Genomic DNA, 14,461 nt, shown 5'->3' on the forward strand with positions numbered 1-14,461 from the left:
TGGCGTTCCCACAAGGGGAAAAGATCACAACCCAGACCTTGCAGAGGTGCAAGGACAAGGAGACAGCCTCAGCCTTACAATCACAGGGCATCAACTGCATTAACTGCCAGGGCAGGACTGGAGTCTCAGCACTACTCACCACCACTCACCACGCACACCTGTGCAACGGCCTGCAAGGAGAAAGAAGCATCGGGGTGAAATGATGACATCTGGCTCAAGTGGATTCTTCACAGCAAAGGGAAAAGCTGCTGCACAACAGCAGCTGGGAGAGAAGAGCGAGAACTTGGGAGAGAAACAATCCCACCAAGGCTGCCGACCAAGGGGCAGTGCAGAAGGAGGGCAGGAGGTGCTCCTCCCGCATGTCCCTCCCTCCCACCGTGGCTGCATTCTGGGGTACAAAAAGCACATCCCACACTTTGTCACAGCCCATTCGTGACAGCCCGTGTCCCCAAGGACAGGAGGAGGACATACAGACATCTCAGCCTACCCACAGAGCTGGAGAAGACGGCGGCGATCGTCCCTGCAAAAGCCTGGGCCAGTCTTCTCTGTGAAGATTCACACAGACACAGCTTTCACACACACAAAAGGGAGGACTCATGGCCAGGTGGATGCCGTAGTGGGGCAGGCAGCCCCCTGCACACCACACCACTTTATTGGTTGTTTGGATACAACAGAGCAGTTGAGAGGGCAGCAAGCTTGGGCACAGCTCAGGCAGAGTCCTGGAGCTAGATGGGGATGGGGCTGCAAAGCAAAGAGGGGCTGGGAACCCAGCAGGGTGCTTTGGTCTCAAATGACACTTGCAGGCACCAGGTCAGGATGGAATAGCTGAGCCAAAATACTGGAGGACACAATTTTGTGGGTCCAAGCGTTTCATCACGTGCCTTGGGCTGCTCCTGCTGTGTTACAAAGCGTGCAGGAGCTTAACGAGGGAGGAAATTTGGGGGGCGGGGGAACAGAAGCACAGCACGAGCTGTGAGGCCCTGCTTCCAGCTGTGGAGGACCAAGAGGCAATGAAAGTGCCACCAGCACGGATCCGGGGACATTCACCCCATCTTCTCCTCTCCCTCACTGCTTTGTCTGATTCCTGAGGACTCCAGGATGGGCAGGGGCAGGGGCAGGGACAGGGACGGTCGCTCTCCAGCCCGGCCACCTCTACCTGCGGACACCAACAGCACCCAGGGCAGAGGCTGATGCCAGCCCTCGGCAGAGCTCACGCTGCCACAACCACGAGGGTCTGAGACAGGCCGGAGCGCTGGGCACTGCCTGGCACCGCCACGGCCCTTTCCTCGGGTCGCTCTCAACCCTCTGCCCCACACGTGTGTGGGGGCCATCTCCTACCTGCGTCTTCTTCGGCCAGAAACCTCTCCTTGATCACACAGTAGTGGTCCGAGTTTTCATAGGGCTGGAGCTCTGCAGGGGACAGAAACAGCCTGAGGGACCCAGGGCTGCAGGAGGAGGAGCAGCGCAGACCCGGGCAGGCAGCGGCACAGGGGGCTGCAGGGCTCTCCTGGCAATGACCTGCTCTCCTCCCAGCCTGGCCCTGCTGCCGTGGCCCTACCTGTGTAATGGTCCTCCTCGGCTTTCCTGGGCAAGGCTTTCCTCCTCCTGGGAAGGCAAAGGGGTGTCCTGAGGCTGGGGAGAGGCTGATGCGGCCCAGGGCTCTGCTGGCCTGGAGACCCAGCCAGGAGCCCACTAGCCAAGCCACGGTAGGACCAGCTGCTGCCCTCTCGTGTGAGAAACTAAGTTGTGTTTTTGCAGCAGAGAACCAATTTTCTGTATTCCAAGGTGGTTGTGTAGTCATAACAAGGAGAAATGCTACGTAGGTAAGTGGACAGTAGAAGGCCTCGCTGTTCCAAAACAGGGTGGAAAATTGAGAAAAACAGGATGAGCAGTGTGGGAACAGTAAAACAAAGATCACAGGTTCTCAAAACATAAGAAAGGAGAAATTAAGCAGTTGAAAAAAAAGAAAAATCGTTCATATATGTCACAGAGGAACATTGAGTAGCTTGTGAGCCTGTATACTCAGCCAGTGAGGAAAGAGGGGGGGTGATCAGGTGTTGGGTAAAAGGGAATAAAAGGTTATGATCTGTTTACTAAAATGTGCTCCTGATTGACAGGACACCCGCCATTGCAATCATGAATAAAATAGCTTCACAGAAGATCCTGTCTGAAGAAAATTATTTGAGATGTTTCTCACACACGGCACCCAGAAAAAGGTGAGAGCAGTGCAGAAAGCCCCCTCTGTTACCAGCCACCCTGTTAGCCCAGCATGGCCTGAGGCAGAGCAGCAACTCCCAAGTTCCCTGCCTACTTACCTAGACAGTGCAAACCACAGGATCCCAGCAGACAGCATGACCATCGCTGACAGCACAGCCACCACGGTGACCGCAGTCCATGGCCAGGGGCCTGGAGGCTGCCCTGAAACTAAGCACACAGCCAGCAGTGGGTGCCACAGCCTGGGGTGGGTGCCCAAACATTGCCTTGGGGTGTGTGAATGTGTGCATGCGTGTGTCCAGGCTCTGCAGTCCTGGCTCCATGCAGGGACAGGCAGTGAGACACAGTCGTGTCCTGCCTTCAGGTCTGACAGGCAGGGAGGATCTGGAGCAACAAGAAGTGTCCCATCTCCAGGATACACCCACAGGGACCAGAAACCTGTCCAATGCAGTCTGGATAGACTGAGGGCACACAGTCCTAGGGCTGTAGTGCTCTGTCCCCACAATTCTGGGGCCAAGCTGCTATCTTATATGGCACAGGGTGCACAGACAGACAGCACCTAACAGGCGCGAGGCACAGAAACCTTTACCCGAGACATAGGCTTGAAATTCCAGGTAGGAAGCATCCCCAGCACCAGCAGCTGTCAGGCCCTGGACTGTCACCGTGTACTTGCTCCCGGGCATCTGACGAGGTGGCGTGTACTGGGTGACAGAGCTGTTCACTGTCACCTGCTGGAATTCCAGGAAGCTGCCGTCCTGCGCGCTCCTGGCCGTGACGTTCAGCTGCAGGAAGGACAGGAGCTGCTGGGAACCAGCACCCGGCTCCCACCCAGCCCCGAGGGGGGACAGCAGGGTCTTGATCTTACCACAAACACCCCTCTCCCTGCTGCCTGCATCCCACTCCCCTGGTACCTGGTACCCGAGGATCTCCCCTTTGCAGGAGGGCAGCGCCTGCCACTGCAGCGTCCCCGTGCTGGCATCCAGCCACAGGCGCTCCGGCTTCTCGGGCACTGGAAGCACAGTGAGAGGGGGTCACACATGGGGACGCCCACCTGGGGCTGAGTTTTAGGGGAGAAAAGCAAAGGTACCTTGGCGTTACAGGCAAGGGACATTTACCTGTTGCCTTTGTCCTCAGGAGCCGTGTGAACAGGATGGTGCTGGGGGGCACTGAGATGGTGACGCTGTAGACAGTGAAGGGCTGCAGAGGTGGACAAGTAAATGTTCCTTTATGGCCGTGTAGCATCTCCTGTGCCGTGACCTCCTCAGCCTCGCAGGGAGGGGAGGAAGGCCCTGCCAGCCTGCACGTGGCCTGCATGCGCTGGCAGGCATCGGGCAGACTGCAGGTCCAGTTCAGTTTGATGCTGGTGGTGGAAACCTCCAAGGTCCCAGGCATGACCTGGAAGGCCTCTGTGAAGGAAGCATTGAAGAGGGTCACTGCCTTGCCTTCCCTTCCCAGCCCTGTGCAGACCTCCCCCACTGCCATGTCCCCCCACACCTTTTGTCCAAGCCCATCCTGCCTTCTCCCCCACGACATTTGGGCACTGCCTGCACTTTCCTCTGGGCCTGGGGTGCTCCCAGACGCTGGCAGAGGACAAGGCCAGGTGCTTGTGGTCCCTCTAAGTCTCCACCACAGGCCTAGCAGCTGATCTGTGACTGCTCCCTTTCACTCTGACAGGGACAGACACAAACCCTGCTGCATTCGCTGCTCTTTTCTCCACAGCGAACACCCACGCCATTCCCGCACCACCCTAAGCACAGGGCCTTGGTGCCTTAGGGCTGTAGGCTGTATCTGGCACCACTTTCCCTGCCTGTGGAGAACAGAGTGGCTGCTTCACTCACTCACCCACACAGGTCATATTCCCCTCTACAGGCTTCCACTGTCCCATGCTGTCCTTCACAAACCAGCCGATCTGAGGAATCAGGAAGCGTTGCCTTGGGTTAAGTTTCATGCAGGCAACCTCAGGACTGGATGACCAGTACCCTACAGGGCACGTCAGTGTCAGCGTCTCGTTGAGGTCGTAGGAACCACGGTCTGGGGCAAAGAGAATCCTGGTGTCCCAATGGGGCTTCTGGCATTTCACTGCACCGACAAGAGGGGAAAGCATTAGCAGGACAGAGGCTGGACCCACAGAGCATAACAGGGGACAGGGCAGGACATGGGGAAGGGGATGCTGGCTCTGGTCCACTCTGGTGAGGAATGGAGCTCCAGGACACGATATGGGTGAGCCCCAGACATGCACAGGAGCTGCCTCCCACTGCCTGTGGCAGCTCCTCCTGCTTTCCCTGGCAAGCATGGGCCCCAGAATTGCTCCTGGTGCCTCCCTTACCCATGCACTCCACCTTGGAGCGAATGTGGATCCAGGCACCTCCCGGATCCTTTCCCAGCCACTCCTCGATGTACACAGGTTTGCCATGAATGTTGGGCTGCACTTCCCCTGCACATCTGACATGGGTGAAGGGCGGCTGGAAACCCTCAGGGCAGCTCAGCATCACTTCTTCATTCCTGTGGTACTCCTCCTGGTCTGGTGCCAGACGGAGCCTTGGGTCCCACCAGGGCTTCTGGCATGTTCCTGGGTGAGGCAAAAGTGGGTTTAGTCGGGGTGTGGGTGATGAGGTGGGGCAGGGTATCAGCAACCAGCTATCAGCAACCACCAGCAGTCCCTCCAGCCACCAAGGGGAGATGGAAGGAGAGCCGTCCATGTGCCATGACGTGCCCCCCAGCACGCCTTGCTGGGAGGGAGGGGGCTCCCCTTGTCACTTGCCCACAAAATCCCTTCTCCACCCCATTTCCATGCTCGCTCTTTGCCCCCCACCACATCCCACGGCCGGCAGCTTCCCAGGACAATCCCACCTGCAGCAGGAGACCCCCTGCAGCCACTCTCTGGAGCTGACCCCAAGCCCAGCTCAGGCTGCCCTTCACCTCGCCGTGCCCTGGCACCAGAGGAGCTGCAGGGCCACGGGGCTCCAGGCGAGGCACCTCCTGTCACCCCACTTACTGATGCACTTTGTGGGGCCCTTAATTGCAAATTTAGGTACTTAAACTGTTTTTCCTTGTCCAGGTGCAAGGCAATCACACCCTGCACAACAAAAAGGTGGGCACTGTTATTGTTGCCCAGACATAAGATCCAAGTGTGCACTCGCAGAAGGATAGATACTATACTGCAATTACTTTGTTCAGGGAAAGTAATAAAACCCTCTACCTCCTGCAGCAGCTACAGAATTGCATGATAACCAAGCCCTACATGCATGCCTTGCTGCCTCTGATGCCACAACTCACAGATAAAAAGAACAGATATTCATTTTCTGACCTGTCTTCCTAGCACAACCTGTGATTCCTGCAGACTCCTCATATGCTCCCTGCTGTTGCCTGAATTAGATGTCAGAGAGGGGCCAGCTCTTTTACTGCAAACCCAAGCAGGGACTGAAGCAATGCCACAGAGGCATCCTCTGGGGCCAGGACACCATCTTGTATGGCACAGGGTGGAAAAGACAGACACCAGACTAACAGGCCTATAGCACAGAAACCTTTACCCAAGACACTGGGTTGAAATTCCAGGTAGGAAGCATCCCCAGCGCCAGCAGCCGTCAGGCCCTGGACTGTCACCGTGTACTTGCTCCCGGGCATCTGACGAGGTGGCGTGTACTGGGTGACAGAGCTGTTCACTGTCACCTTCTGGAATTCCAGGAAGCTGCCGTCCTGCGCGCTCCTGGCCGTGACGTTCAGCTGCAGGAAGGACAGGAGCTGCTGGGAACCAGCACCCGGCTCCCACACTGCCCCAAGGAGGACAGCAGGGTCCTGCCCTCACCACAAACACCCCTCTCCCTGTTGCCTGCACCCATGGGCAGCCCCCGCTCCCCTGGTACCTGGTACCCGAGGATCTCCCCTTTGCAGGAGGGCAGCGCCTGCCACCGCAGCGTCCCCGTGCTGGCATCCAGCCACAGGCGCTCCGGCTTCTCGGGCACTGGAAGCACAGTGAGAGGGGGTCACACATGGGGACGCCCACCTGGGGCTGAGTTTTAGGGGAGAAAAGCAAAGGTACCTTGACAGGCACGGGACACTTACCTGTTGCCTTTGTTCTCAGGAGTCTTGAGAACAGGATGGTGCTGGGGGGCACTGAGATGGTGATGCTGTAGAAAGTGAAGGGCTGCAGATGGTCACAGGTAAATGTTCCATTCTGGCCGTGTAGTATTTCCTTTGCCGTGACCTCCTCAGCCTCACAGGACGGGGAGGAAGGCCCTGCCAGCCTGCACGTGGCCTGCATGCGCTGGCAGGCATCGGGCAGACTGCAGGTCCAGTTCAGTTTGATGCTGGTGGTGGAAACCTCCAAGGTCCCAGGCATGACCTGGAAGGCCTCTGTGAAGGAAGCATTGAAGAGGGTCACTGCCTTGCCTTCCCTTCCCTTCCCTTCCCAGCCCTGTGCAGACCTCCCTCACCCTCCCCCTTCTCTCACTGCCATGTCCCCCACACGTAGTGTCTGAGCCCATCCTGCCTTCTCCCACACAACATTCGAGCACTGCCTACAGTTTCCTCTGGCTCTGGACCACTCCTCAGCACGCTACAGGCGCTGCAGTGTCTGGAGAAGATTTGGGTTGAAAGGGACATTTTTAGACCCTCTAGTCCACTCCACTGCCACTGGCAGGGACATCCTTCACTAGCGCAAAGTCCCATCCAACCCACCTTTAAACACATCCATTGATGAGGCATCCACAACTTCTCTGAGCTGTCTTGCCAGTTTCCAGTGTCTTGCTACCCTCTTTGTATATTTCTTTTTTTTGTGCATGTGTGTGTGTCTGGACACACACAAGGGGCTCTTAAGATGCACATGGGGACGGATGGATCAGCATTTGATCCCAGGGTCCTGTGGAATCCTTTAAGAGGCCAAGGCTATTTCATGCCTTAGGAATTGCCCCACAAAGGCAGCAAGGTGAAGCACTCAGGGAGCATGCATCAGGACACCTGGAAGGCTTGGGCCATGCATGGAGCTGCCCCTACTGGCTGACTGCAGAGTGGCAGAGAAATACCCCCTTCCCCTCCCACCTTGTCCCCACTCTCCTGGCACCCAGGATGGCTCCTGGCGCCTCCCTTACCCATGCACTCCACCTTGGAGCGAATTCGGATCCAGGCACCTCCCGTGCCCTTTCCCAGCCACCCCTCGATGTACGTAGGTTTGCCGTGAATGTTGGGCTGCACTTCCCCTGCACATCTGACGTGGGTGAAGGGCGCCTGGAAAATCTTGGGGCAGCTCAGCGTCACTTCTTCGTTCTGGCTGTATTCCTCCTGGTCTGGTGTCAGACGGAGTCTGGGGTCCCACAAGGGCCTTTGGCACGTTTCTGGCAGAGGGAAAAGTGGGTTTAGGTGGTGCGGGAGGTGCTGAGGCGCAGCAGTGGCTGAGGAAGCACTAGAGATGTCTTTTGGGTCCCAAACAGAGAGGGGAAGGTCTTGCAGCTGTCATGGTGTCACACCTCAGCCAGGACAAAAGGCAGAAGCCCGGCCTTCTGCTGACAAGGCACAACTGACCACAAAGCCTCAAGATGAACCCATCCAGCTCCTCTGCCTCCCAGCGGACGCCGTCCACGGGGACAAAAGCATCCAGGTCCTCCTGGACAGCTGTGTCATGGAGCCACCAGCCCAGGGCAGTGGGATCAGGGTGCTGCAGGACTGTGCTTACAGAGGTGCAGGTGGCCTTCTCGTTACACAAGCTCTGGGTGCATCTCGGGGACCAGTGGGCTGTAGTCCCCAGCGCAGCTCAGCTGGATCAGCTTGCTCAAGGCATAGCTGGTCTGGCCAGGGGTAAACTGCAGCCTGGGGTCCCTGTCGGAGGGAGCTTTGCATCCTCCTGAAGGAGGGAGAGCCCAGGGGATCACAGGGCGATGGCAGTGTCCTCAGGTGTGAGCAGGTCCCATCCAGAGGGCTGCTGGTCCTCCTTATTCAGAGCTGAGCACCTCCCAGGATGAGGCCCCTATGCCCCATTCGCATCCCCAGGCCTCACAGCCCACTCAGTGCACCCACTCTTTTCCGTATGTTTCATCCAAAATGAGCCCGTCTTGTCCTACCTCACCCAGCTTCCCTTCCCTTGTGTCGAATTCTCAACCCTGCTCCTTCGTATGCGTTATCCAGGTGGGAAACCTCATCCCCTTCAGCTGGATCCCAGTGCCCTCACACCAGACAGCCAAAAATCTTGACAGACCTTACACCTCTCACTCATCCATCTGCCTAAACCTTGTCCATGGCTGCAAGAGCAGCATCGCTCCAGCCACCAGAGATGGTTAGCATGATTCACGCCCCATAGGACAGCTTGGCAGGCCACTTCTGCTCACATTTCCCTGCAGAGATAATGACTCACGCCCCGGGCTCCCCATCCCCTGCTGCAAAGAGCAGCAATTCCTGCCGTGCCACGGGAGGAGCTCGGCAGGTACCCCCAGCCCCAGGGTACAAGCACATGAGAGCCCAGCACAGCCCCAAGGGATGCCCCTAGCCCTCCTGCCGTGGAAAAATAACAAAAAATTGAAAAAAAAAATGGTTGAAGGACAATCCCACCAAAATACAGACTGGACAACCACAGGGACTAGAGAGAGAATGAGTGTGCCAGCCAGCACAGGGCTGGGTCTCGCAGCTCCCCAGGTCTTTGCTGGGCACCAGCACCCATGTCTACAGCAATGGGCGATTTTTTGCTATTATCACCCCAGAAAGGCCATGTGCTCAGGCTTCCCCTGCCCAACACACAGTGAGAACCAGCCACCTCCTGCTCCCAGACGTGCTGCACACCCCACAGAGGCATGAACACGGGGACTGTAGTGTGGAGGCATTCCCAGCACACTGCGGCTCGCTGCCCTACATCCCCAAAACACAGCTTCACCCCATCACAGCCTGACTGATGCCCAAGTGGCTCAGGACCAGTATGGATACTGGGTTTAGTCCTCTCCAGCACAGCCACCATGGGCCAAGCAGGGGAAAGCCGCAAGGACGACTTGCAGGGAGACGAGCAGCAAAAGCTTCCCTTGAAAAGAGAGGAGCAGCCAGCCCTTACCTGCATCCCTGGCTCCTCGTCGGGCTCGGGCAGCAGGATCTCTCTGTTCCTGTGTCCCCAGCAGAGGGCTGAGGACCAGCAGAAAGCCCAGAGCTAGCCCTGGCAGGGCCATGGTGCTGCCCAGCACAGGGCAGGACCACAGCCAGAGCCCCACTGATGGGGAAAGGTGTCTGCGTGACCGAGCACCGGAGGGAGAGGTGCAGACGGAGAAATGAAACAGACACCAAGGGAAATTATGCCTGGCATGAGGAGCTTCCCCTTTGGGCAGCCAGCACCCACAGACCTGCTCCTCGCTCACACGCACTGGTGTCTCAGGGGTACCTCAGTCCATCCGCTCCCACGGCACCTCCAAAGCCTCCCCAGAGCCACTCTGCTTCCCCAGGGAAGCACACGAAGGGTGTGCAGTACTGAGGGCAAGGGGGTCTTCCTGGAGCCAGATGGAGAAGGTTGTCCTGGGCTAGTTCAGGCTTTTGGGTATGTTAGGAAACTCCCTCATCTTGGCCCATAACCCCAAAGCTGGATAATCCAGACTCCCCAGGCCTCCTCCCAGACATCACCAAGCTCTTCCCTGAGCCCCCTTCCAGGCCACTCGCTGCTGCCAGGCTTCCCCTGCTGCTGCAGCTCTCCTGAGCAGCCCCTTCCCAGCCCTGCAGAGCTCTTCACCACCCCACTGATGTATTTCTTTTCCTTTTCCCTGCCCTGAGATGCAGTCTGCACTGGTCCTCCTTCTCCTTAGAAATTCATCCTTTTTTGTTATTGTTATTTATATATTTTTTTTTTTTTATTTTTCAGTGTATAACAGGCAGTAGAAAAATGCTGAGGACCTGCTGAAAGCCACAGCATGCAGCCGCATGTCTGGCCCCTGCACAGTGTAATGTTAGAGCTGCTAAACCGACTGATGATGCCTTATTTCGCCGGGATCCCTACGGGGTTCAAGCAGGAGATTGTTTCCAAGGGACTGCTGAGTCACACAGCAGTTCACAAGTGCGTGATTTATGGGAGCTGATGAGCTCCAGATCCATGAGACCACCCTCTGGGCCTGTGATGTCTGGGCTGCTAGTCCTCCTCATGCACTGCCCTCGCCCTTGCCATGGGAGTAAATCTCACTGACTCATCTCGATATCTCTCAGACGCTTTCTACTACAGATTTCCTGCTGTAGCATTCAGAGAATGTGTATTTTTTATTTTATTTTTTTCCAATACTAGAGCTACCCAGCCACATAACCTTCCTTCAATTGGGGTGAGACCTTGGGAGTTTTGATTTGACCATCATGGACATGATTGATGGGCCTTTTCCCGAAGGTTTGGTTTAGTTGTCAATGAACTAACAGCACTCGAACCATCGGATTGATAGGGGGAAAAACCCAAACCACCTATAATTTACAGCCAGTTTTACTTCTGACGGGGAAGAGCATTTAGGGCCCAAAGCCACCCACAGAACCACAGAGAAAAGAGAAGTAGCTGTGGCTTTTGGAGATCCGGCTTTGTGGAAAGCACTGCTAACACATCCACCACATTCTCCTACAGTAAACTCTATTTCCCATGTCATGCTCATCCTCGTGGCTGTCGTGGTTCCGCTCGAGTGGGCAGCCGAGCTCCACCACAGCCGCTCTCTCACTCCCCCTCCTCAAAGAGGAATGGGGAGAAAATATGTGAAAAGGGCTCAAGGATTGAGATAAGGACGAGAAAATCACGCAATAATTATTGTAACGGGCAAAACAGACTCGGCATAAGGAGATAGTAAGATTTATTGCCTATTACTAACAAGCGAGAGAAGTGAGAAAACAAAGGAAAAGCAAACCAAAAGCACCTTCCCCCCCATCCACCCTCTTCCACCTCCTCCCCCCGAGCGGTGCAGGGGAACGGGGGAATGGGGGTTATGGTCAGTCTACAGCGCTTCTTCTCTGCCGCTCCTTCTCGGTCACTCTCGTCCCCTGTGCTGTGGGGTCCCACCCACGGGATGCAGTCCTTGATGAACTGATCCGGCGTGGGCTTCCCACAGGCAGCAGCTCTTCCAGAACTGCTCCAGATATGGGTCCGTACCACGGGGTCCATCCCTCAGGAGAAAACTGCTCCAACCTGGCTCCCCTACGGGCAGCAGCTCCTGCCAGGTCACCTGCTCCTGCGTGGGCTCCTCTCCACGGGCTACAGGTCCAGCCCGGAATCTGCTCCAGCAGGGGTCTTCCACAGGCGGCAGCCTCCGTCGGTGCAGGGCCACCTGCTCCACCGTGGTCTCCTCCACGGGCTGCAGCGTGGAACCCTGCTCCACCGTGGTACTCCATGGGCTGCAGGGGGACATCCTGCTTCACCATGGGCCTCACCACAGGCCGCAGGGGACTTCTGCTCCGGCGCCTGGAGCACCTCTCCCCCTCCTTCTACACTGACCTTGGTGCAAGGCTGTTCTCTCACTCCTTTGACTCTCCCGGCTGCTGTGTGGCGCAGCGTTTATTCCCTGTCTTAAATATGCTCTCACAGAGGCGCAAACAACATCGCTTATTGGCTCGGATCTGGAAAACAATGGGGCCCTTCCCAAACATGGGGCAGCTTCTAGATCTTTCTCACAGAAACCACCCCTATGGCCCCCTGCTACCAAAACCTTGCCACGTAAACCCACTACAGTGGCATCCTCTGGACCCACTCTAACAGCCCCACATCCTTCTTGTGCTGGGGGACCCAGACCTGAACACGGCACTCCAGGTGGGAGCAGAGGGGCACAATCCCCTCCCTTCACCTGTGGCTCCTGGGCTGCAGGCACACACTGCTGGCTCCTGTTGAGCTTTTTGTCCTCCAGAGCCCCCAGGTCTTTCTCTGCAGGGCTGCTCCCAGTGGGTTCTTCTCCCAGCCTGTGCTCATGTCTGGGATTGCCCCAGCCCAGGTGCAGCACTTTGCACTTGGCCTTGTTGAACCTCATTGGTTCACGTGGCCCACAGCTCAGGTTTGTCCAGGTCCCTCTGGATGGCTTCCCTTCCTTCTGTTGAGTCAACTGCAGCACTCAGCTTGGTGTCATCTGCGAACTTGCTGAGGGTGGACTCGATTCCATTGTCTGTATCGTTGCTCAAGATATTATAAACAGCATTAGTCCCAAGACAGACGTCTAGGGTACATCACCGGTCTCCACCTGGACGTAGAGACAGGCCCCACAGACTTGTACCTCTTCAGTTTCACCAGGTGGTCTCCAACCTGCTCTTCACTTACACCAGGAGGAACTTTTCTCCCCCAGCCCTCACCTGCAGACCAGGGCTGGAGGGATGTGGAAGCCTGACTGGCAGTGACGGCTGAGGCAAAGAACCTGCTGAGCACCTCAGCCTTCTCCAGGCCTGTTGTTACCAGTTCTCCCTTCTCGTACACCTCACACACACTCTCCTTGGCCCTCCTTTTCTAGCCAGTGTACCTACAGATCCCTTCTTGTTATTCTTTGCATCCCTTGCCAAGCTCAGTTCCACCCCTGCCATGGCTTTCCTGATATATCCAGACATATCCTTTACCTGCGTATCCAGACAGCAGCCCTGTGCTCTTCCCAGCCACATGTCCCTGCTTCCCCTGCCTGTGCATTTCATTTTCACACCTCCAGACTTTGGCAGAAGGAGGGTTGGGGGATCCCCACAAGTGCCGGGTGCAGAGGGATCCTCCAGGGTGACAGCGTGGTCACCGTGTGCCTGCAGGAGGGCATCCTTGCTGCCACCCACCCAGCAGCAGCCTGGGCAGGGACTCCCTCTGGTGGCACTGGCTACCCAGGCTGTCATCCCCACTCCCAAAGTGGCTTCTGGAGCCACCAGCTCTGCCCGTGGCCTGGCCTTGTCCACGAGGGCTGAGCTGAGGGTGGTGTGAGGTGCGTGGCCCCAGCAGGGCACCAGGCAGAGCTGTGCCCCTGGGGGGTGGCTGAACATCCCTCCAGCACCCTCAGTCCGGGGGTGGAAGCCGGACCTTCTGCCATCTCAGCACCTTTCCCTTCACGCTGCAGCCCGCTCCCGTCTGGCTGTGCACTTGCTGACCACCCCGAAAGATATTTTTAGCCCCAAAATCGGACGTAAGCAGTTTGCAGCCGGGAGCAGGGTGAGGTAAGGCAGGAGGGGCGTGGGATGCTGGAGGGGCGTGGGTTTGAAGGAGATGTGCTCAGAAATGGGGTTTCCAGCTCCGAGCAGCTCCACATCTGTCCCAGCCCTTCCTGCTCCCCTCCCTGGGGCTCGTCCCACCCTGGTTCTTGGACAGGCAACACGGATAAACCCTGGAGGTGGGGAAATGTGAGATGGTCTCCCTTCTCACATTCCTCAAGCCTCTGTGCTGCTCCCCCCAAAACGCTCCACCCATCGCCCCACACACCACAGCTCGCCTTCCTCGGCAGCTGATGGACTGCATGTGTTTGGCGGAGCCTCTCCTTCCACACACGGGGCTTAAATAAAGGGCTTGGCATTTCCCCTTTTCGGTTCTCAGCCTGCACAGCTCCCAGAGGAAAGCCAATCCTGTGCCACCCAGGATAGCCGGGAACAGAGAAGTGCCCAAAATATCCCGAGCCCGGGAGGAGCCGGATGAATAGGGGCGAAAAAGCCACGCAGCTGTTTCCCCATGAACTGGAGCCAGTGGCCTGGCGGAGGGGGAAGGTGGCACAGCTACTGGAGCAAACTGGGCTTCTGCGGGGTGCACAACCCTTCGTCCTGCCTGGCCCTGCACCGATGGAGCCTTGGAGGTGGCGGTCACCTCGCCACCAGCAGGATCCGAGCTGGAAGAGCCCCTGCCTGAGCCAGCCGTGTGCTGGCTGTGGGGTTGCCATCATCACGGGGTTGTCTGTGCCTCCTTTCACCACTTTCTTCCATTTGAACAGCCGGGGAGCCTGCTGGTTTTTTCCCCTCGCCTTCAGAACAGGTCGGGACGCCTGGCCACGTTGTGTGAGCTTGTTCCCCACAAAGGAGAAGGAGAGAGAAGGGCACGGTGTCCTGGTAGGTCGGTGCAAGTGGTGAGCATGGCACGGTGCCCAGGGAGCAGCTGCCCTTTGTTGTATAAATACGTGCACAAAGCCACGTGTGCTTCCAGCCCGGGATCCAGCCGGGATCCCTGCTGGGAGACTGGGGAGGGAAGACTGGTGCTGGACACAGCGGAGCTCAAGCCTCAAGTTTCTGGATGAATTAAGAGGAGGGTGCCTCTCACCCCTGGGGATTTTGGCAGGATGTTGCCTGTGATGCTCCTCCGTGAGAGCCCAGGCTCCAGGGCACCCCCGCAGGGAAT

The 14,461-nt window shown here is 57.2% G+C and overlaps 1 protein-coding gene across 1 annotated transcript; it reads right to left on the reverse strand.

The window, feature by feature from the left end:
- Nucleotides 1-1,043: 1,043 nt before the first annotated feature.
- LOC116500486 lies at nt 1,044-9,353 on the reverse strand. Its single transcript, XM_032205538.1, has 11 exons — nt 9,242-9,353; nt 7,302-7,544; nt 6,277-6,567; nt 6,078-6,175; nt 5,745-5,937; nt 4,541-4,783; nt 3,330-3,620; nt 3,126-3,223; nt 2,804-2,996; nt 1,339-1,410; nt 1,044-1,156 (listed from the first exon to the last, which is right to left on the reverse strand). Exons 1-11 carry the CDS (start codon nt 9,351-9,353, stop codon nt 1,044-1,046), a joined length of 1,947 nt encoding a protein of 648 aa, XP_032061429.1.
- Between the last annotated feature and the right edge of the window lie 5,108 nt (nt 9,354-14,461).

The sequence above is a fragment of the Aythya fuligula genome, chromosome Z (assembly GCF_009819795.1).
Source record: "Aythya fuligula isolate bAytFul2 chromosome Z, bAytFul2.pri, whole genome shotgun sequence".
Lineage (NCBI taxonomy): Eukaryota > Metazoa > Chordata > Aves > Anseriformes > Anatidae > Aythya > Aythya fuligula.